Source organism: Anolis sagrei, chromosome 2 (assembly GCF_037176765.1).
Source record: "Anolis sagrei isolate rAnoSag1 chromosome 2, rAnoSag1.mat, whole genome shotgun sequence".
Classification (NCBI taxonomy): domain Eukaryota; kingdom Metazoa; phylum Chordata; class Lepidosauria; order Squamata; family Dactyloidae; genus Anolis; species Anolis sagrei.
The window spans coordinates 219,247,674-219,272,202 of NC_090022.1; the positions used below are offsets into that span (position 1 = coordinate 219,247,674).

The window sequence follows — 24,529 nt, forward strand, 5'->3', positions numbered from 1 at the left end:
CAAATATGCAGTTTGTGTTCTTTCTTTGTAGACGAGGGGATACTTGAGACTATAGTTCTGAATAAGATATCTGACAGAATATAGTAACTTGGGGAATGTTTACTGACTGCAGAAAGTAAAAGGTGGCAGGGTACAGAGATATTCTTTAAAAAGGAATATCAGGAGACTATTACAAGTATAGCAGATTACAATTGCAAGCAATGTTGTGACCATAAACAACTGGGTTGTTTTATATCTGGAATCTTTCATCTTTCGGTTGGGAACTACTGCAGATTCCTGGTAAACAAAAGGTTCGCATGCGGAAATCATGTAAACAGAAGCCTGTAAAGTTTTCCATTCTAGTAAGAAGAAAAGATTCAAAATATAAACCAACCCAGTTGTTTGCAGTCATAACATTGCTTGCTCTTTCAACAAATTTGTTTATAATCTGCTATACTTGTAATAGTATCCTGATAATGCTTTTTGAAGTAGATCTCTGTATCCAGCCTCCTTTTACTTTTTGCAGTCAGTAAACATTCCCCGAGTTACTATATTCTGTCAAGACCACGATACCCTACATGATTAGGGCACAGACTTTTGTTACAGAGCAATTGAATACATACCTCTATCTATCTATCTATCTATCTATCTATCTATCTATCTATCTCGCTGTACTGGTATTAACTCATACCTATGTTAGCGTGGAAGAATCAGTGTCCAGCTATAAAGATTGCACAGGAGAGACATAAAAGTTCAATTTATAGAGTTGGGTTTTAGAGTCCTTGTTAGCATCGTGGCCAAACATCAGAATCTGTCCAGTGTAGAGGAAAAGTCCATTTATGTCAGTGATCTTGTTTTGCGAACTGGAGGAGGGGGATTTTCCTCTCATTCAAAACTGCTTCCATGTTCTCAAACTTTGGAGGGGGGGGGGGTGCTCACAAACCTAGATTTTAAAAACATTCTCTATAACCCTTTCCTTCAATCTCTGGTGTACATCCCAGCTTCAGTGGCCCATATTGCCGGCAATGGAGAGTTTGACTGTTGGCCAGGGGGTAGATTGGGGACCAATTCGACCATTGGCTGTGAAGGTGTGCTGTGAAAAGGCCCCATCGACCAAAGGGAGGGAATGCTTTTCTGATGTATACAATCTGAAGCATCCTTTATCACCAATCAAGCTTAAAGCAATTAACATCTGTAAATATTCAGCAACACAAAAACTCTTAAGGTCATAAGTGAATGACACTTACCATGTTTCCCTGAAAATAAGACACTGTCCTATATTTATTTTTGCTCAAGAAGACACATGATGGCTTATTTTCAGGGGGTGCCTTATTTTTATTAAGTACAAGCCATCTGTTGCTGTGGCCCAGTCTGTGTATATGTGTTTTGTGTGTGTATATATGTATGTGTATATTTATATTTGCGTATATATATGTGGTTTTGCGCATGCATTGTAATGTGGGGTTTTTTTTTGGCTTTTTAAATCTCTTTTGTTGTGTTTTTCAGTGTTTCTATGAGTGATGATCACTCGTTGGCGCAAATGGAGGAAATCTCGAGATGTATCTGATCGAGCACGGGCTAAAGCCTCTCTTAAGGCATACTCCGTGGCTATACGGGTGGCCAGGAAATCATTCACGACCACTCGTATAGCATCTGCAGCAAATAGATCATCGGAGCTGTTCCGGGTCGTGGGAGAACTCCTCCACCCACCTGTGGCGGAGGAGGTCGCTGATGACCCTGCAGCTCGGTGTCGCGATTTCGCACACCATTTTGCAGGTAAAGTCGCCCAGATACGTCTTGAGCTCGACTCCAATTCCATCGCAGTGCCAGGAGAGGTGACGGAGGCACCTGCTTGTCCAACCTTGTGGGATTCTTTTAGGCTTGTTCTTCCTGAAACCGTAGAGGAGACTCTTGGGGCTGTGAGAGCGACCACCTCATCTCTGGACCCATGCCCATCTTGGCTCATTAAATCAGCCAGAGGGGGGTTGCTTGACTGGTTTGTACCGATTATCAATGCATCGTTGGAGCAAGGAATTTTTCCATCTAACTTGAAGCAGGCTGTGGTTCGCCCACTCCTCAAAAAAGCTTCCCTTGACTCCACGGTGCTGAGTAACTACAGACCGATCTCCAACCTCCCCTTTCTGGGCAAGGTGCTGGAGCGAGTGGTCGCCTCCCAGCTCCAGAGTTTCCTAGACGACACCAACTACCTAGATCAGTCACAGTCTGGTTTCAGGCCTGGTCATGGCACCGAGACAGCCTTGGTCGCCTTGGTGGATGACCTCCGCAGAGAGCTGGATAGGGGGAGTGTGACTCTGCTGGTTCTCTTGGACATCTCAGCGGCTTTCGATACCATCGATCATGGTATCCTTCTGGGTCGTCTCTCCGGGATGGGCCTTGGGGGCACGGTTTTGTCGTGGCTCCAGTCCTTCCTGGAGGGACGAACTCAGATGGTGAAGCTGGGAGACACCTGCTCTGACCCCTGGCCTTTGACCTGTGGGGTCCCGCAAGGCTCTATTTTGTCGCCCATGCTTTTCAACATCTACATGAAACCGCTGGGAGAGGTCATCCGGAGTTTTGGAGTTGGGTGCCATCTCTACGCGGATGACACACAACTCTACTACTCTTTTCCACCTAATTCCAAGGAGGCTTCTCAGGTGCTAGAAGAGTGCCTGGCCGCTGTGTCGATCTGGATGAGGAAGAACAAGCTGAAGATCAATCCCGATAAGACAGAGGTCCTCCTGGTCGATCGTAAACCGGATCGGGGTATAGGGTGGTCACCTGTGTTGGACGGGGTTACACTCCCCCTAAAGCCACAGGTCCGCAGTTTGGGCGTCCTCTTGGATTCTTCGCTTACACTTGAGGCTCAGGTGTCGGCGGTATCCGGGAGGGCCTTTGCGCAACTGAGACTTGTGCGCCAACTGCGACCATACCTCGTGAAGGCTGATCTGGCCAGGGTGGTCCACGCCTTGGTCACCTCTAGAATGGATTACTGCAATGCGCTCTACGTGGGGCTGCCCTTGAAGACGGCTCGGAAACTTCAATTGGTACAGCGGGCAGCAGCCAGGATGCTAACCGGGGCTCATTATCAAGAGAGGTCTACCCCTCTGTTTAAGGAGCTCCACTGGCTGCCATTTATTTTCCGAGCCCAATTCAAGGTGCACCTACAAAGCCCTAAACGGTTTGGGACCACCCTACCTGCGTGACCGCATCACCATCTACGAACCCACACGCTCGCTTCGGTCATCTGGAGAGGCCCTGCTAGTGATCCCACCTACGTCGCAAGCGCGCTTGGTGGGGACACGGGACAGGGCCTTTTCTGTGGCGGCCCCCCGACTTTGGAACGCCCTCCCAAAAGATCTCAGACAGGCCCCTACTCTAGCCGTTTTCAGAAGGAATTTAAAAACTTGGCTGTTCCGTTGTGCCTTCTCAGACTAGGAATCCCCACCCCAAGTCCTAGTAGCACCTTAACATAACTAATCGTCGCTGCACACCGCACTTTTAATCCTACGTGCCTCCTGCCATTTCAGCACTTTTAACCCTTGTACCCCAGTGCGCCGGCCGAACCAGTTTTTAATAATGTCTTGATATACTGCCATTGTCGTTATTTTGCTTATTGTTTTGATTTGCTTTGCTATTGTTGTGTTATGTTCTCTATTGTATTGTGTTTTGAGGCTTCGGCCTGTGTAAGCCGCATCGAGTCCTTCGGGAGATGCTAGCGGGGTACAAATAAAGTTAATAATAATAATAATAATAATACGTATATTGTGTCCGAATTTGGTGTCAATTTGCCCAGTTATTTTTGAGTTATGTTAATCCCACAAACAAATATTACATTTTTATTTATATAGATGGTACAACAATCTGCATTTATTGAAATATAGTGCTAAATAAAACGGCAGCCAAATCTTTACTTCTTCTCCCGAGGACTCACAATATCTAAAGCAGAGCTTCCTGCTCCTCACTTCACTGAGGAGACTTCACGTGGGACAGTGCAGCCCCATAGGAGCTGGTGACACACTCCCTCTCTCACTCCCTCACTCACTCGAGGAGGAAGCCTTGTGTTCCCTGGCCTGGCCCAAAGAGAAGAAAGAACAAAGGGAGAAGAAGAAAAAGGAGGAGGAGGGGGAGGAAGGCCCGAACCCGCCCCTGCCTCCATTGCGGAAAGCTCTTGAATTTCACTTTCTATGTCTCCCTCTATTCCTTAGCTTGTATCACTATGTCTTATTTTCAGGGAATGGCTTATATTGCACAAATGCTTAGAAATCCTGCCACGGCTTATTTTATGGGTATGTCTTATTTTCGGGGAAACACGGTAGTTCTGGAAGAAGACAGAAATTGCATTACTTTTATCTCGCAACCTGAAATTCACATGTTAAAATGTTTCACACCTACAAGGAAGTAAAGTTGTTCCCATTCTAATTGTACACCATAAGACCCCCCATACCTGCAGAAACCATATTCACAGTTCCCTTACCCATGCCACCGGGGGGGGGGGGGTGGCGAAGAGAAACTGCCTTCCGGAACGATCATATGATATGCTTCCCTAGAAGAGACTACAAAGGCATGCTGGAGGACTTAGCAAATGTCTATAAGGGTACTTCTCTAAGAATCTCTACATCCTCCAGCACAACTCTATGGGATGCTATAACTGGAAACAATACATTTTAATGGCATTCTGAATTATCTGCGCTTCTCAGAAACTGCAGTCCATCTGGAAAGATATAGAGGTCTTATGGTATTCATTCACAAAATAATTTTCAACATAAAACACAACATTTCATTTTCGTTTTGTTTAAATTTTATGGAAAGAGCATATATGTTTCTGTGTTTTTGTGAGCGGTTTTCCTACAACAATATACAAACACATTGTACACCTGTAACCACTTAGTATCAAATAATGGACGGTATCAATTTCCTAACAGTAATCTCCTTGGAAATACTGGGTTGTGGTAGGTTTTTTGGGATATAAAGCCATGTTCTAGAAGCATTCTCTCCTGACGTTTCGCCTGCATTGGTGGTAGGCATCCTTAGAGGTTGTGAAGTCTTGGAAATAATCTCATGTGAAAAATCTAATCTCATTGTGTGACATTGCAATAGGATTGCAAATAGATATTTACAAATAAGACTGCAGGTGAAACACTCTAATGTTACACATGCACACAGAGTTTGTGGAGACCAAAGAATTAAGTCATGTGAAAAGGATGAATGTAAAAGAAAATAAAAACAAGGGCCAATTCCATTATTCCTACTGTGAACTCCTCTAACAGTTGAATATCAATAAAAATGCAAGCAATAAAAAACCCTGCTATAATTATATTCCTTATAGTCCTCTAGATGTTTTAAAAAGTCATTAAAATGCAATTCTTTATACACATCAAAGCCCACCTTATTCGGTAGAGTACTGTCAGTGTGGCTGATCCCTCGATTTGGAAGGCGTGGTTTGGAGGATACCAGCATCGGTCTGCCTGGTTCATGAGTGCAAACATGTTGTGATACACCGGCAGGATACCTATCGGTGGAGGAAGGCATTTTAGTTGTAGGTTATTTCACACAGAACTACTTGCCAACTGTTGCTGAACTACAGAACCACAAAGCTTATTAACTTCTTCTACAATTATATATTAAAATATTACTGTTGAAAAGTTGAAGAAAGCAATCAGTTACATTATACTGTGTGTTATTTGTGGTGAAAGAAAGAAATACAAACTTTTTTCCACAGGGAGTAAACATTTTGATCTTAGTATTTTGATACAGAACAGAAGTTGCCTGACTCAATAGCAGTACGTGTGAAAAAGATCTTGGAGTCCTTGTGGACAAGTTAAACATAAGCCAACAGTGTTATGTGGCGGCAAAAAAGCCAATGGGATTTTGGGCTGCATAAATAGGAGTATAGTGTTTAGATCCAGGGAAGTCATGCTACCCCTCTATTCTGCCTCGGTCAGACCACACCGGGAATCATACTATGTCATATTCTGGGAACCGCAACTGAAAGGAGATGTTGACAAGCTGGAATGTGTCCAGATAACTCAAACTAAAATGATCAAGTGTCTGGAGAACATGCCCGGCTTAAAGAGCTGGGCATGTCCAGCCTGCAGAAGAGAAGGCTGAGAGAAGACATGATGGCCATGTATAATTATGTGAGGGGAAATCATAGGGAGAAGGGAGTAATCTTGTTTTCTGCTACCCTGGAGACTAGGACGGAGAACAATGGTTTTTTCCTACAGGAAAGGAGATTTCATCTGAACATTAGAAAAAACTTCCTAACTGTGAGAGCCGTTCAGCAGTGGAACTCTCTGCCCTGGGGATTGGTCTTTTGAGGCTCCTCCAGTGCAACCTCTGGCAGATACTGACCATGCAGTAATGCTGGAGGATTTACACCAGGGGTGCCCAACGTTTTGGCTTCACATTGGAAGAAGAAGAATTGTCTTTGGGCCACACATAAAATGCACTAACAAGAGCTGATGAGCAAAAAAAAAAAGGGGGGGGAGGGGGCTTTTAAAGCCGCCGAGCATATTTTCAAGTTTCTAATTATAATGTGAATTACAGATAATACTCCAATATTTGTGGATGTAACATACTCTGATTATTCCATTCTGCTCTGTCGTCTACAAAATTCACTCTCAAGATCCATGCAATTGAGTTACACACACACACAATCACTCCAAAAATATCATAATGTTTTAAGTAAATATATGATTTTGTGATTGTCCACATTCATAGGCGTGTTGGGCTACATGCAGCCTGTGGGCTATGAGTTGGATAAGCCAGATCTAAAGTTTCCTAGAGATAACACATTAATCAAATCCATGAATAAACACACTGGCAAAAGTTAAATCCACAAATGTGGAAGACCAACTATGCACAAAGGAGTTCCCAGTGGTACAATGGGTTAAACCCTTGTGCCGGCAGGACTGCTGACCAAAAGGTTGGCGATTCAAATCCAGAGAGTGGGGTGAGCTTTCGTCTGTCAGCTCTAGCCTCCCATGCAGGGACATGAGAGAAGCCTCCCGCAGGACAGTCAAACATCCAGGTGTCCCCTGGGTAACATCCAATTCTCTCACACCAGAAGCAACTTGCAGTTTCTCAAGTTGCTACTGACACGAAAAAAAGTACACACACAAACAAAGACAATGCTTCATAATGCCCACAGAAAAACATTTAGTGCATATTGGGTTGTACAGACAGACAGCAACTCTTATTTATAATACCATTCTTTCCAGTTACTGCAACCATTAACTGGCCAACACACATTTTGCTGCCTCAAATGTTAGTCCTGTTGCAGGGTATATCTGACCTCTGATTCCAAAAATGGCACCAGTTTCCCCCTATCAGCGCTAGTTTTTGAGGTACAAAACATATGTCACATACCAGTCACCATCTGCCCATAGAAAATCATGATAACCATATCTATGAAACTAGGGTTGATGTGTTCTATCCAATGCAATTGACTGAATGAGTGCCTGAAATAAACCAGGAACAGGCCTAAAAGCCAAGACACCGAGAAAAAAAATATTTTTGTGTTGGGCTGTGTTATGGTTGCATTAACTCTGCATATATATATATAGTTCGGTTCATGGCTCCCTCTTTCTCTCTGTTTTTGCCTGCTTGAAGCAAAGGGCATGGATGTTGGAGGCAGAGAAATTATGGCTTACTCATAGGTAGAAAGAGCCACCTCTGTGATATAACATCATGACAAAGCAAGACTGGAGAATTCAAGGAAGAAAAAAGACTGCCTCTCATGGGGTTAAAGCACCAAATGTGCCTTTAAAAAAACAGATGCAAATGCTTTAAAGGAGAAGCACTCACTTGCCACATATTCACGTGCTGAGCAAAAAGGTGATTCAGTTGCGAGTCACTTTGGATATCAGCAGAGGGATCCAGAGGGAGGAGGCTTTCAAAAAGGATCCTTTCTTGTATCTCCAGAAGAATGGCAGAATTTGCTGACATTCCCTGGACTGGAATGCAGCTTGAAAACAGTAACTCAGCAGATGATTTGCAAGTCATGGAAAGTCACAGCCTATAAAACTTTTTATGTGAAATGAAAACATATTTCTTTCATATAAAAACACCCCGAAATGAGAACTAAGCAGCTCTCCGTCTTTTATGAATAGCCAAGACGTCAAGAGGAATTTCCTTAATTTTTGGTAGGACAACTAACAGACCCAACTATGCTTCCAAATGAATGAACCCAATTATGTTGGATGTGGTTTGTCCATCTTATATACAAAGTACTGTATAGCTACTGTAAATAACACTGTAAAATACATTCAAGAATGCATGTTATGACTGCTGTGGGAAACACTGGCATTTCTATTATTTACTATTACTTGTTTAAAAAGTGGAAATAAAAATTTGTTTCAGGCATTTATAAACCACTATGCACATGATTCATTCTTTATATATTTATATATTTAATACACATTCTAAAATGCTTTTTCCAATGGTGTAAATAACATTCTCATGAACCTCAAGCACCCTACAATAAATATTTAGATAAACATATCTAAAATGGGGTGTATCTTAGAATCAAGGGTGCTCTCTACACACACACACACACACACACACAAAACACATTGAAATTAGTGTGCATCTTACAGTTAAAAAATCAGAATTAAAAAAACAAGCACAGAATGCAAGAGACAGAACTGTTTCTATTACAAATTGGCTGATTGGTACTTCTTAAGATTCAATCATTCTTTTGAAACTTGTTCAGTAGTTATATAGAATCATGGAGTTGGAAAAGAGGCCAAGGGCCATCCTTTCCAATCCCCTACTATGAAGGAACACACAATCAAAGCACTCTTGACAGATGGCCACCCAGTCTCTGCTTATACATCTTCAGAGAAGGAAAGCAGCAGCATATTCCACTGTGTAACAGCTCATGCCATCAAGATTTTTTTCCTTAATGTTTAGGTGAAATCTTTATTTCCATACTTCGGCCTTGGTTTTATTAACATAGGCTTGCATTTCTCACCTCCTCACCAAAACCCTTGATTAACACGAAACGACTATCTAGCCAATCCTTGTCTTTTTTATTTCCACCAAGTGGCAATATATGAACTACACGGTAGAATTAATGTACTTTTGATGCCCCTTTAACTGATATGACTCAATGTCATGAAATCAATAGAGTTGTATACAAAAGCTGACTGGCACAACCTGGGATCACAACCAGACTCACTGAAGACATTAGCCCTTGTGCTTTGCTACTCTGCTGCTCAACATGCATGCCCAGTGTGGAATACATCTTACCATACTAAAACAGTAGACATGACTCTTAATGGGACATGCCACATTACCACAGGATGTCTACGCCCTACACCACTGGAGAAATTATACTGTTTAGCCAGTATTGCACCACCTGACATCTGCCGGGAAGTAGCTACTAATAATGAAAAGACTAAGGTGTGACATCTTCAGCCCATCCTCTGTTTGGATATCAGCCAGCAAGCCAATCAAGAAACAGCTTTCTAAGGTCGACAGAGATACTCGCAGGAACACCTCAGCAAGAAGAGTCCAAAAGTGGAAGGCTAAAACCTGGAATCTCAATCTGTGGCTGATATTGGATGAGAAACTCCCCCCTGGGCACACAGAACACTGGGCGACTTGGAAGGTGCAGAACAGACTGCACTCTGGCACCATGAGGTGCAGAGCCAATCTTAAGAAATGGGGCTATAAAGTGGAGTCCATGACATGCGCATGCAGAGAAGAGCAAACCACTGACCACTTACTACAATGCAGTTGGAGTCCTGCCACATGCACAATGGAGGACCTTCTCACAGTGACACCATAAGCACTCCAAGTGGTCAGCTTCTGGTCAAAGAAAATCTAGTATAATGCCAAGTTTTTGTGTTTTTCAAAAAACATTATAACTGTACCCTCAATTTGCTTCTGAAACAATAAATAAATAAATGGATTTGTAGTTTGGCAAGGCACCAGGGCTATTTGGCAGAGAAGGCTGAAGACTTTCTAAAACTACAACTCCCAGGTTTTGATAGCATTGAGCTATGCGAGTTAAAGTGGCATCAAACTGCATTGGTTCTGCAGTGCAGATGCACCTGGAGGCTTTAACGGCCAGAACAACTATTTTCGATCTCATTCGGAGCCAATTTTGCTCTGAGAAAAGGGTGTTAAGATGTTCAGGTGTACACAAATAGAAAAAAAATCTCATCTCAGGCAGTATTCTGTGCAAACCTTGCATCTTATGGAGGGACTTGTAAAAGCACCACTATCCTTGTTGTGTGCAGGATTCATATGCTAGTTGTATTTTGAACATAATTCTCACTTATATTGGTTATCATGACCCATGAATAGGAGCGATGGAAATTGTATTCTGCAATATCTTGAGGACAATCTGTGGTTGAAGACTGCTATACAGCATAGAGACACACACTAAAAAATTCTTTTCACACCCTGCCTGATGTACAGAACAGAAAAATGATGTTGACAAAGTCAACATCTTGAATGATTAAGTACCCCATGGATGCACATCCTTCCTACCAATGTTACTCAAAGTGTCAGTAAGTCATCCATCCCAAGAGTTTACAGGAAAGAAAAAAAGAAGCTATTGTAGCCCATGGGTACAAATATGGTACTGGTCCCTCGGACTATAGGTGAAAAATATCATCATATAGCTTAAGAAATATAGCTTTGCACTATTATTTGGAAGGAAAATTCTTAAAACTAATACTGCTTTTCAAAGCAATCAAAAATGCTTTAGTCTCGCTTGGAAGTCTTGAAATTCTGCTCGCACAGAAGCAAAGAACTGAAACCCTTTTCCATGAGCCACAATATGATGGATTGAAATACAAGTAAGCTTTTGTCAACTTCTGTACATTAAGTCCAGGTTCTGTTCTCATGTCCCCAGCGCTGAGTTCAATTTGAGCATTCCAGCTGCAAAAGAAATGCTTCCAAGAAAAAGAAGAAGAAATCCTTGGGGTAAATGCACCAAATATTATCAATGCAAGTAAGTGAAACAGTTTTCATTTGGGGCTGAAACACACGCCTGCATATATACAGGATAATGCAGCAGCTTAAATAAGTAGCCTTAGGGTTGTTAGATTCGAAACTGGAGCCAACTCCTGTCCCCTTTAATGCTTGTGTAGAAGAGGAAATGTCAACAGGTGTTGCTTGTCATGCAACCAGCTAACAAGCAACCCTATTCATTACATAAATTCATTACATATTTAGGAACATCTTAACTATTTAAAGAAACAGGCAAAAACCACTCTCTCAAGCTATACAGAAGAGAGGAAGTGCATACAGTCAGCTTTCCACATCCGCTGGCGTTAGGGACACAGGAACTCCACAAAAGGGCAAAACCACAAATAAAAAGAATTCTATTTTTTTTTCTTCAAGCAAAGTTATCTGGGACTCTCTAGATCAATGCTTCCCAAAGTGGCCAGTATCGCCCCCTGGGAGGCTCTGGAATGAGCTAAAGGGGCAGTGATAGCCCGCAGTGAAAGTGAGAAACACTGATAAAAAATAAGGGGGCAATGGAAACAAATAGAAAGATATTTTTGAAAAACAATTAGGACATGTTTCCTCTGTTGTTGTAGCAATTCCCTTATTTTCCTAATGAGCACTCAAAATGTAATGGTTGCTTACCTGTAATCGTATTTCTTCGAGTGGTGATCTGTGATATTTGCACATATGGTGCAGGAACTACCATGTGTGTGATTTGACAGACACCACAACGAAGAAGTAATGGCTGCTTACCTGTATCAATGTTTCTTCGAGTGGTGATCTGTGAAATTCGCACATATAGTATTTCCTACGCCATATGTGCCATTTCACAGACACCACAATGAAGAAACAAGTTATAATCGATCTGTGGTGAAGTCCGCTGACAGGTCTTTACAAGCAAGTGCTGGCAGGCAGGCATGTTGGGCATTGTTGGGAAGCCCAGCATGCACTGGCAGAAATACGTTCATGAAATGACTTGTTTACAATAGTACAAATGGGCGACATGTATGAATTCTAATTTAGTTTGTTTCTGAATTGTGTGACAATAGGTTAAAAACAATACAGCAAGTATTTAAAAATTTTAATTCATGCTGCTGACAAAGATATAGATAAATGTTAATAAACCAATAGCAGCGCACCAGGTTCGTTCTTTTCATTTAGGGTTAATTTTAATGTCATTCATAATTTTAATTTTAACATTTTCCTTGGTAATTTTGATTTTCTGTGTATAATGTGAATGTTTCTATGACTAGTTTTAATAAATCATTTTATAATTTCAATCTTCAAGATGTCTTATTTACATATTTCTTTATCATGTTGTAGTATAGGTAGAAATACAGACACATAAAATAATGCAAATGTGTCACTGTATCTTTCTGTTTGCTTGCTTAAGGTAGATTTCCAGGGGGTACTGAGTATTTTTTCACCTGATTATTTGGCAGTACGCCAAATACGTTTGGGAACCTCTGTTTTATGTTCTCCAGCATGACTCTATGAGCACCTTTGCTGGATGTTGACCATAGAAAAACACTGGAGTACCTAAAGAGATGTTCACTCTATGAAGTTCTAGATCCTCCAGCATGACTCAATGGCCATCTTCTGGCAGAAGGGGAAGAACCTAAGATCAAGACCCTCTTGTAAAGCCTAAAAAATCTTCAGGATATAATAAGAAAAAGAGGTTCAGACTTTCTTTCCTTCTGTTTTGCCTCTGTGATGAAAACTGATTATTTGAAATATGCAGAGTAATACCGTATTTACTCAAATCTAATGCTCACCTTTTTTGGCTAAATTATTTCACCAAAATCAGGGTGCGCATTATATTCGCGTAATACAGTAATCTTCGTGCTGAGCCAAAGCAAAAGGAGAAGCTGCTTCAGAGGCACCTGGAGCTCTCCTATTTGAGGAATCTCACCTCAAATGTAATGGCCATGGCACAATGTTATGCAATTCTGGGCTTTGTAATTTGGTGAGCCACTACCATTCTTCGGCACAGAAAGCTCAAGACCTTGTAAAACTCTATTTTATGAAAACATGATTTCATAACATTGAGTCAGGGCATAAATAGATTCATTTTATACAGCACAAATGCACACCAAGGTTTCCTTTCCATCGCTGGAAGCTTTGTTATTCCAATACTTTTGTTTTTAAATAAGGAATTCTAAGCAGGCAACGACTGTAATTCACACCTTTTTGGGGCCAAATTACAAAGAGTGCACTTTTTGCAACCGCACATTACATTTGCCAGCAAATACTTTTTTTGGTTTCAGGGTTTTGAAAGTTGAAATAAATATGGGTATATCAAAATTGTGCAGGCAGTAAACTATTGCTTTTTTCACTGATTTGGAAAGCATTTTGATTATCATGCAGGCTGGCCAGCCACAAAACTCTCAACCATAACTGATTTAATGCAATGACATTTAGAACCTGTGATGCTAATATGAGTAATGGCCCAGGCAGTGAACCAACAGCAAAAAAGAAGAAAGAATTAATGAACATAACAGTTTTTGGGGATGATTTACTCCCTCTGTTCTGGTAGTCACACAGTTATAAGAAAGAAATGCTCTGACAACAACAACAACAAAAAGGATGACACACTAGCATTTCATCATTTTTCTAATCTCCTAAAAGAATTCAGTAGCCCACTGAGTTCAACATTACGTAAGACTGGACATAAATTTGCACACAGACAAACCAAATAAGCAAAAATATATACTTTCCAGAGGTTTTAACTGGAATCATGAGTCAGCCCATATACCAGCAATGCACTCTGATGCTAAGATTATCTATCTGGAATGACAAGCAAGTCAGGCAGAAGATTAAGATGTGTCTGTGACCTCTGGCATTCTTGCCATCTTTTCCCACAGCCAACTAGTTTCACTTACAGTTTTCCACAACAATTGCCAGAGCGAGCAAATGTTGAGTACTACTTGAAGCTGGATTAATTTCTACTGCCAAAATCGCCAGCTTGCAAACTCCTGCCCTCAAATTTTCTAATTTTTTTCCAAAAAATCTTTTATTCTCACTTAGAAGAAACTCAAGTTACATAACCAGCTTTTCCTAAAATCTCTGCAAAATATTGCCCATGCTTTTCTGTAAGGAAAATACATGTTATACAGATGCCTTGAAGGGAAATGGCCCTTTCACTCTAAGGGCTATTTCATTTCAAGGCATGTAAACAGAACCAAACCCACAAATTATTCCATCCACATACTTTAACAATTCCCCACCAACAAACCTTTATAAAGATGTATTTTTTCTTAATCTATATAAAAAACTCATTAAAACGCTGAAAAACACAGTGGAAGGGACTTAAAAAGCCAAAAAATGAAATAAAAATACATTACATTACAACGTATGCACATAACCACATAAATACACATATACACAAATATATACACACACATATATACACACACACAACACATATACACAGACTGGGCCACAGCAATGTGTGGCAGGGGATGGCTAGTCTATATAAATAAAAATGTAATGTTTGTTTGTGGGATTAAGACAATCAAAAGCCATTGGATGAACTGATACCAAATTTGGACGCAAGACACCTATCAGGCCAATGAGTGAACATCACTCATAAAAACACTGAAAAAGACAGCAGAAGAGACTTAAAAAGCAAAAAAACCCCAAAAAGATTACATTGCAACACATGCACAAAACCACGTATTTACATGCAAACACACATGTATACACATATACACATATATACACACACATATATATACACACACAAATAACATATACACAGACTGGGCCACAGCAACGCATGGCAGGGGACGGCTAGTTGTTTTATAAAATTTAATGTTCTTTTTTCTTTTAAAATTGTAACTCGGCAAACTGAGATTGCACGTTGTTACTCATTGGAACCCAAGGGCCTTGACCCAGAACTCAAGAGATGGAATGACAAAGATGGCTATATATAAACATTTTATCAAAACTAAACACTGCTAAAGAGCACTCCATCCTAAAGCACAAGACAAAAGCCAGACTGTGAAGAAGAATAAACAGTTAATGGAAACAGAGAGTCAGAAAACATCACAACACAAGAAGATATTTAATCCAAGAAGATACTTGCCGATAAGCTTCTGGTCGCATTTCAGGCCCTAAACGGTTCAAGACCTGCCTATCTTTGTGATCCCATCTTCCCCTATGAACCCTAGCAAGCTCTAAGATCTTCCGGGGAAGCCCTTCTCTCACTCTCACCTTCATTTCAAGAGTGGTTAGTGAGGGCAAGGGAGAGGACTTTCTTGGTTGTGGCCCCCGGCTCTGGGACTCTCTCCTCAGGGAGATTTGACTGGCACCCAACCTGTCCACTTTTCACAAGAACCTAAAAACGTGGATGTTCCACTGTGCCTATGTTTACACAGTTCACCAGATAATTCCCCCCCAACTGTAATTTACTATCAGCTCCTGCACTTATCACTGTCCCCTGCCCTACAGACCTGGGTTCAAAATGACAAATGACATTACCTTTCTAGCCCTAATTATTGTCAGCTCTTACACTTTTCCACCAGCCCGTCCTGAAACTATTGCACAGGCTCCTAGCCTTCCATGTTCAGTATTTATTACTGTTCAGGATATTGATTGTTTTATGATGTGGCATTATGTTATTGTGATTTTTTTCATTTTATTTTATTGTGTCGTGTTTTTAACCTATGTTTGTCCGGTCTCGTCCCAATTTAAATCCCTTCGGGGAGATGGAGGCGGGGTATAAAAATAAAGTCATTATTATTATATTACTATTAGTCCAAGAGGTTAATACAAAACCAGAGCTGTCATATACAGTATAAAAGGTAAAGGTTGTCCCCTGACATTAAGTCCAGTCCAGTCATGTCTGTATTTTTGGCTTTTTAAGTCTCTCCTGATGTGTTTGTCAGTGTTTTTATGAGTGATGGTCACTCTCTGGTCTAATACACATATTGTGTCCAAATTTAGTGTCAATTCATCCAGTGGTTTTTGAGTTATGTTAATCCCACAAACAAGCATTACATTTTTATTTATATAGATGACTAGCCGTTCCCTGCCACGCATTGCTGTGGCCCAGTCTGTGTATATGTGTTTTGTGTGTGTATATGTGTATGTGTGTTTGCATAAATATATGTGTGTGGTTTTGCGCAAGCATTGTAATGTAAATTTTCTTTTTAGACTTTTTAATTCTCTTCTGCTGTGTTTTTTATTGTTTTTATGAGTGATGGTCACTTGTTGGCCTGATATGTGTCTTGTGTCCAAATTTGGTGTCAATTCGTCCAGTAGTTTTTGAGTTATGTTAATCCCACAAACGAACATTACATTTTAATTTACTTATTATTATTATAGCCCAATCTTCTGAATATTTAGTTTATGCATTTACTCTTGTCTCTGGAGTACAGCCATCTCAAGAGGCTGAGATGGCCATGACCACAGTTGATATATTCAGATCTCTTGCCAAGTCATACTTGGCATGAATTCTTGGTGTTCCAGCAAATGACAAAATATGGCTTGAAAATTCAGACATCAGGTCATCCTCCAGGTCATTCCCTGAACCATGGATTAGTGCGATATCCAAATTATGAGATTGCAACTTGTCTGTGGCCACCCAGGGAGCTTCATACCTGAACAACCAGGTACATCCCTCTACTTCAAATCCAACACTAACTCCCTCTGTGTCAGTTTTGCTATAAACTCTGACCACAAACACAACTCACAATGCAACTTGCTTGCTGCTGCTTGCACCCCTTGCCTTCCAAGACATACACACGACAGAGGGAAGTACAGATGGGAGCAATGGCAAAGACATTCACTGGCAGAAAGGGAGTGAGAACAGACTTCTGGGAAAGGAACATTGTGTTCCATCAACAGAACATAAGAAGTGAACTAAATGAAAGCTTCAATAAACAAGTGAAGTGTGGGTCTGGAAGTGGTGGAAAGAGATGGAAGAAAGTGTGTAAGAATATCTTCTTACATAGCTCCATTTGATTTCAATTTGGGGCTTCAGTTCCAACTAGGGTACATAAAAACCAACACAAGAATTTGACTTAAAAGCCTGCTCAGTCTGCTTCTGGGATGGTTTGGGCACAGGTATACAATTAAAGCCAATGGTTATGAAGGATCCCAACATAAATCTCCACTAAACGAGCAGCTTTTACTGTACTCAAAGTCCCATAAAAGTTAGATGTAGCTTGATTTGTTGTCTTCCTAATAATCCTGGAGGTCAAAATGTTTTCATTCAGAGCATCCTGGAAAAACTGAGTGCTTTTTCTGAAAACCAAGTCACTTAATCAAGCAGGCATCACAGAACCAGCAAAGTTAGATGCAGTTTATTGATTTTATTTGGAATTTTCTAGGTCAACGGACTGCAGTCTCATGTCGTTACACTCTTTTCATTCCAAATAATTTCCTTTTTATAGCTGGATATGTAGCTGCACTGTTTCAAAGGAGAATTTCTCACCCCAACCCTTCCACACATAAGGGACTGAAGAGCTGGGAAGCTACCAGTTGCATTCTTAGTATTTTTATTATGTTCCATGCTTTCTGTACTCAGGGCCAAAAAATCCCAAATTTTAGGATTTCTGGAATTTGGACACTGTTCCTCCCTAGGGATGCAAAGGGACTCAGAAATCCTACAAGAATTTGGACAGCCTTGTGTGTGTGTGTGTGTGTGTGTGTGAGAGAGAGAGAGAGAGAGAGAGAGAGAGAGAGAGGGAGAGGGAGAGAGGGAGAGAGAGGAGAGAGACTAATCCTAATATAACTTTTTTCTTTCTTTTTTGAATGAGAAGATCCTTGTATAGAAATAAAAGTAAATGCTGTTGTCAGCCTTGCAATTCATCCTCTACCTTTAGATTTAACTAGTTTGAGAACAAAGTTATGGAGAACTTTATAAAACCGCTTGATGAAATAAAATTACATCCAAAGCTTTCTCACAACCCATTACATCTGATCAACAAGAGATGTTGTTACATGTATTCTTAGGCATTAAGTCAAAACATTTTAGACAACAAGACAGACTTATCCATAGGTAAGTATAAAGTGCAATATTAACCCGGGCAGGAAAATGTTGGCGACTCTCTCGTGCTTTCCCATCCGTTTTTGATAAAAGAGAGAAGTATTAACTCTTATAAAAATGGGGGATGCTGTTGTGCAATGCGTTAAACCCTTGCACTGTTGAACTATTGACCTGAAGTTTGGCAATTTGAATCAGCAGGATGGAGTGAGCTCCTGCTGTTAGCCCTAGCTCCTGCCAATCTAGCAGTTTGAAAACATGCAAATGTGAGCAGATAAATAGGTACCACATTGGCAGGAAAGGTTTAAGATACTCCAAGTTGTCATGCCGGTCACACAACCAGGTGACAACGCAGGTTCCTCCGCTTAGAAATGGAGAACAGCAACTCCCCCAGAGCCAGAGAAGAGTACTGTCTCCAAAGCCGGAAATGAAAGGAGAGGCCTTTGACTTTGTTTGTGCTTGCATGTCTCAGTATATTGTAACAAGGCATTGAACGTTTGTCGGTATCTGTTTACACTGTAATCCACTCTGAGTCCCCACGGGGAGAAGGGCAGAATATAAATAAAGTATTATTGTTATTGTTATTATTCCCTTCTCTGAGTTAAGTGGCAAAAGGTAGTGGCATCACTGGGGTTTGTATCACCTCCATCTCCTCTCTCATACCACCATCTCTGTGCCTTCCCTTCTGGGCAGATCGGAGTAGGGAGTGATTAGTTTATCTACAGCAGCGTTTCTCAACCTGGGGGTCGGGACCCCTGGGGGGATCGTGCGGGGGTGTCAGAGGGGTCACCAAAGACCATCAGGAAACACAGTATTTTCTGTTGGTCATGGGGGTTCTGTGTGGGAAGTTGGCCCAATTCTCTCATTGGTGGGGTTCAGGATGCTCTTTGTAGGTGAACTATAAATCCCAGCAACTGCAACTTCCAAATGTCAAAGTCTATTTTCCCCAAACTTCACCAGTGTTCACATTTGTGCATATTGAGTATTCGTGCCAAGTTTGGTTCAGATTTTTCGTTGTCTGAGTCCACAGTGCTCTCTGGATTTAGGTGAACTACAACTCCAAAACTCAAGGTCAATTCCCACCAAAACCTTCCCGTGTTTTCTGTTGATCTTGGGAGTTCTGTGTGCCAAGATTGGTTCAATTCAATTGTGGGTGGAGTTCAGAAGAATGCTCTTTGATTGTAGGTGAACAATAAATCCCAGCAACTACAACTCCCAAATGACAACACACACACCCCTCCAACCCCACCAGTATTCAAATGTGGGCATATTGGGTATTTGTGCCAAATTTGGTCCCATGAATGAAAATACATCCTGCATATCAGATATTTACATTACGATTCATAACAGTAGCAAAACGACAGTTATGAAGTAGCAATGAAAATAATGTTATGGTTGGGAGTCCCCACACCATGGGGAACTGTATTAAGGGGTCGCGGCATTTGGAAAGTTGAGAAACACTGATCTACAGGTAAATAAGTGGAAGGTCACACACTCGTTGTCCATGCCACTTCCCATCTAATCCACTGCTTATCCTGCAACCAGTGCCCTTGTCCTGTCGTTGGCCATTGAGGCCCGCAATGCACTCCCCTTCCTGCCTCTTCTCCAAATCTGGTGGTGGTGTGCTCCTCTCCCGGGCGGCCAGTGAAACGGGCCAGCTGCTCCGTATCTACTGCTGCTACCAGCCCTCCAGCTCACTGTGGTCTGCTGCTTGGGGAGTGTGCTGCCACAGGAGGATGAGCCAGGACAGGAGCACATGTGCGGAGGCCCCATCAGCCGAAAAGGAGACAGTGGCCACAGCACCAGGTGAGACAAGAATTGGTTTGGGCAAAGGGATGTGTGATTGTCCGGTTGCTTACTTGTGAGTAAACCTCCCCATTCTGAATGGACCAGAAAGGAAAGTACAAAGCAGGGAGTTTAGTACAATGCACAGGTTGAGAGATTCTGGAAGTTGCAGCCGTGTTGCCCTTTTCTGGTGGTGTCAACCAGCGAGGTCTGCAATCCTCTAGTTTTTTGTTTTGTTTTGTTTTGTTTTGTCGTGTCAGGAGCGACTTGAGAAAATGCAAGTTGCTTCTGGTGTAAGAAAATTGGTCATCTGCAAGGATGTTGCCCAGGGGACACCCGGATGTTTTTGATGTTTTATCATCCTTGTAGGAGGCTCCTCTCATGTCCCTGCATGAGGAGCTGGAGCTGATAGAGGGAGCTCTCCCTGGATTCAAACCTGCGACCTGTCGGTCTTCAGTCCTGCCGGCACAAGGGTTTAACCCATTGTGCCATCGGGGGCTCCAACCCTCTAGTGAAGCTAGTGGCAAAAGTCTTTTTGAATGCCTGGGGGAAAATAGTGACAGCAGTGGCCGGGGTGAGATGATGCTAGCACTCCCCCCCCCCCCCCCCATCTATAAGCCATATCAAAATCCATAATTTTGGTCCCTAAACCCATTCTCATTCTCGTTCTCTCTTTCTCTTTACACACACACGCACACACATATGGTCAATTTATACACAAATGTATATAGTAATATGGCAAAAGATAACTCTGAGAAATCCACAATAACTTCAACTAATCATTGCACTTGTATCAGGATTGTTTGAAGACTGACTGATTCATCATTTATTTAGTAGTATAATTCAGTCTGAAGTTGGCTCTTTTATGAAGGCAAATTTCTCACAAATGCTTTAATTGTACATTTCCTGCATCAGGAAGTGGTTTATCTAAGTGCGCTTGGGGCCCCTTTTCAACCACAATTCTATGGTTTTATTAACATTTCCCTATGCTCAGTCTGACAGAACCTCACTGGTTATAAATTATGATGTCCAAAGTTGCTAGAAGTTCATCAGGAAGTTCCTTAGTACATTAGTGTACAACTCAGCTAGTCTTATAATTGCCTTCCCACTTTGAAATTGGGCACCCCTTCCACTTCAGTGGCGCTCCATGCTGGCCACATGACCTTGGAGGTGTCTACAGATAACGCTGGCTCTTTGGCTAAGAAATGGAGATGAGCACCAACCCTCAGTCACACAGAACTGTACTTAATGTCAGGGGAAAACCTTTACCTTCCACTTCAGTAAATTTTGGCATTTTTCCATCAATAAAAGCATTTGCCCAAGTTAAAAAATACACATGGGAATCGGAAGCAGAAGATCACAAAAAGGTTCCAGTGCTCAATGGCCTCAGGATTTCTCTGAGATTCAACTGTTCTCTTCCTCCAGACAGGAAATATGCATAGTTCCTGAGCTCTGGACAAATTTTGTGTATTTATTGTTTATGGATGTAGACTCCCACTTAGCTGTTTAAAAATTGTGAGATGGGGATGGTGAGGCAAAGCTTCCTACCACATCATCAGCATCCATCAGCATTTTTTATTTCATTTGGTGTGGACATCTCCAATTTGCTTAATTGGAGACAATCAGCTCTTGCTGGAATAAATGAAGAATTGATGCTTTCAGAAAACAGCCATAGCTTTCAAAATCTTTGTTTTGTGTGTACAGTTTTTTCTTCTCAGGGCATGAAGGCTTCATATACATATATACATATATACATGTATACATATATACATACATATACATACATATACATATACACACACACACATATGTGTGTATGAATGAACCTTAGTCCAATATGGTTCACCCTTCATGGTTGTACCCTTCCTCTAGAGCAGGCGTCCTCAAACTAAGGCCTGAGGGCCAGATACGGCCCTCCAAGGTCATTTACCCGGCCCTCGCTCAGGGTCAACCTAAGTCTGAAACTACTTGAAAGCAAACAACAACAACAACAACAACAAACTTATCAGCCAAAAGCAGGCCCTGACTTCCCACTGAAATACTAATAAGTTTATATTTCTTAAAATTGTTCTTTTTAAGTATTGTATTGTTTTGAAGTGTTTTTTTGTACTACAGATAAGATATGTGCAGTGTTCATAGGAATTCATTCATTTTTTTTTTCAAATTATAATCCGGCCCTCCAACCGTTTGAGGGACTGTGACCTGGCCCTCTGTTTAAAAAGTTTGAGGACTCCTGCTCTAGAGTAATCATTTTAACTAACCGTTGTTGAGTCTTATGTCCTAAGTTGGACAAACTGTAGTTCACTTGACAAACCTGGATGACTTGTAATTAGTCTATACAGCAAGACCAATGTTTTAAGAGTACCAGGAAAGAAGTTTCATTTACCCACATCTAAAAAAAATATGTTTTCTCTATGCATTTTCTAGGTCCTCCAATTGATTCTATGGTATGCTCCTCCCAGAAGTTGTCTATAAAGTTGTGCTGGAATCTAGTGATACCTAAAGAAGTGTCCTCTTTAGGATCATTTTCTAGATCCTCCAACACTATGTTATACTTCTGCCAGAAGGTCTTACACTCAATAGAATTTGACAATACTTGCAATCTCACATATCCAAGCAATTACGGAATATATATAGTTTCTTGAAAGATGTAAGAAATTGGATTTTTTAAAAACTAAGTTATGGGATTTGAGCTGTGTAGAACTGGAAACTGAAGTGAAAACTCTTATTCTGGCTGTTCCCCAGAATGGGTCCAAATGAGACCAGTGTGATGAGTTAATACTCCACATTGGTAAAAAGAAGCACTAAACTCAAACAGATGCAATACAATATTCCTAGGGCTGGGCGGTTTCGTTTCGTTAATTCATAATTCGCTAAAAATTCGTTATTTTATTTTGTTAACGAAGCGATAACGAACCATTCTGGAGCAACTTAAAAACGAAACGAATATTTCAATTCGTTTTGTAAATGCTTCGTATTTTGTTATGTATTCGTTTCGTCATTGGTTTGAGGTCGTTTCATTATTATTTCCGCATGTCTGGGGCAAGTTTTATAGTTGTTTTTTGTTTAATTAGTGAAAAAAAATTATAATATCACACCAACAGTGAACAACAGAGGGAGAGGGAAGCTTCAGAAGTTTTTTTAGCGTATTGCGCGATCGCGGCCGCCATTAACGAATCGATTCGTTATTGTTTCGTTATTGTTTTGTAATTTTTTTACCATTTACGAAATTTTGTAAATATCGAACTTTTTAAAAGGAAAATTTCGGAATTCTTTTAAATATCGAAACGCAAAAAACCCCAAAAAAAGAATCGATTTTAGAAACAAATTTTTCCGTTGTTACCCAAGCCTAAATATTCCCAATCGATGCCCAGGAGGCAGCAACTGAGCTGTCTGTACTTATTGCCAAATCCCAAACAAGGAAAGAAAAATGATCTTACCACAAGCCTTACAAGCAGCAATGCAGATCTCTTCCGCAACATAATCTCCAGCTGGAAATTCCAAATAATCGCCTTCAGTCTTTCCCGGGGAATGATAAAGGTAAACCCGAAGCTGTGGTTCTGTTTGTCTGGAAATGGTTGAATTCCCAATGACGCCACCATTCTGGTGAATAGGAGATGACGCTGTCCCTCCCATCTCTGTCATCGTAAGGCAGGCCATAATGTCTTCATGTGCTACTCAAAGCATTTGCCTGCAAAATATTTTAAAATAATTTATTAAAGATTAGATTAAGATTCAATAAACAGAAAATCTAAAGCATTTTGCATTTGTTTTGTTATGCTGGAGAAGGTATAATTTTATGCAGCAGAATTCAGATGTCACAGATGAGGGCTTTAAAAGCTTCTTCAACATTTAAAGTACAAATCTACAGTTCTCATGGGAGGTTAGGTAATGTACTTTCCCAGCAGGGTACTGCCAAATATGTATTTTTTTTTGTTTCTAAGTGCTGAAAATGAAAAATAAAACAAATCAAATGTAAAAAATGGTAAAGGTTTCCGTGACATTAAGTCCAGTCGTGTCTGACTCTGGGGGTTGGTGCTCATCTCCATGTCTAAGCCGAAGAGCCGGCATTGTTCGTAGACACCTCCAAGGTCGTGTGGCCAGCATGACTGCATAGAGCGTTGTTACCTTCCTGCTGGAGCGGTACATATTGATCTACTCACATTTGCATGTTTTCGAACTGCTAGGTTGGCAGAAGCCGGGGCTGACAGTGGGAGCTCACACCACTCCTTGGATTTGAACCTGCGACCTTTCGGTCAACAAGTTCAGCAGCTCAGTGTTTTAACCCACTGTTCTTAACATCTTAAGATGTTCTTAACCATCTGACAGGTCAACTGTTTTCTTAAACAGTTGACCTGTCAATAAGGAATATAGATAAGTAATATAATCAAGCTCAATATGCTGGCTTCCAGAACTTTAGTCGAGTACGACACCTTCACAGCACTGCTATTCCCCCGATCCCACATACACCATTCAAGTGATTTTCCAAACCCACATTTCATTATGATTTGGAGAATGCTTCCACTTTTGAAATTCACCATGTGGTGGGAAACAGTATTGTGAATAAATTTGAAAACTCATGCTGACTGCTGTGAAGTGTGTTGGGAGTTAAAACTTTGGGGTTTTTTTTTTAACATTTCAGAATTCTAATTCTTTCTTTCTAGAAGTATGCTTAGCTTGACAAAATGATCAGGCCAACAAGTTTCATTTTTGCATCAAAAAGGAAGCCAAAGCAAGAACAACTAAGAAGTATGGATCATTCATTTCTTGACTTCCTCAAATTAGAGCACTACTGCTAATTTCACACCA

General features: G+C 41.0%; 1 protein-coding gene across 3 annotated transcripts in view; it reads right to left on the reverse strand.

Annotated features, from left to right (window-relative positions):
• JAK2 (Janus kinase 2) overlaps positions 1 to 24,529 on the reverse strand; it is a 130,651-nt gene that overhangs the window by 48,474 nt on the left and 57,648 nt on the right. For all 3 annotated transcript variants that reach the window (XM_060762282.2, XM_060762280.2, XM_060762281.2), the window contains 2 exons: positions 23,161 to 23,411; positions 5,365 to 5,488 (listed from right to left, as the gene is read on the reverse strand). In XM_060762282.2, the coding sequence (XP_060618265.2) occupies positions 5,365 to 5,488; positions 23,161 to 23,380 (344 nt within the window). In that variant the 5' untranslated portion in view covers positions 23,381 to 23,411. The remainder of the gene's footprint in view (positions 1 to 5,364; positions 5,489 to 23,160; positions 23,412 to 24,529) is intronic.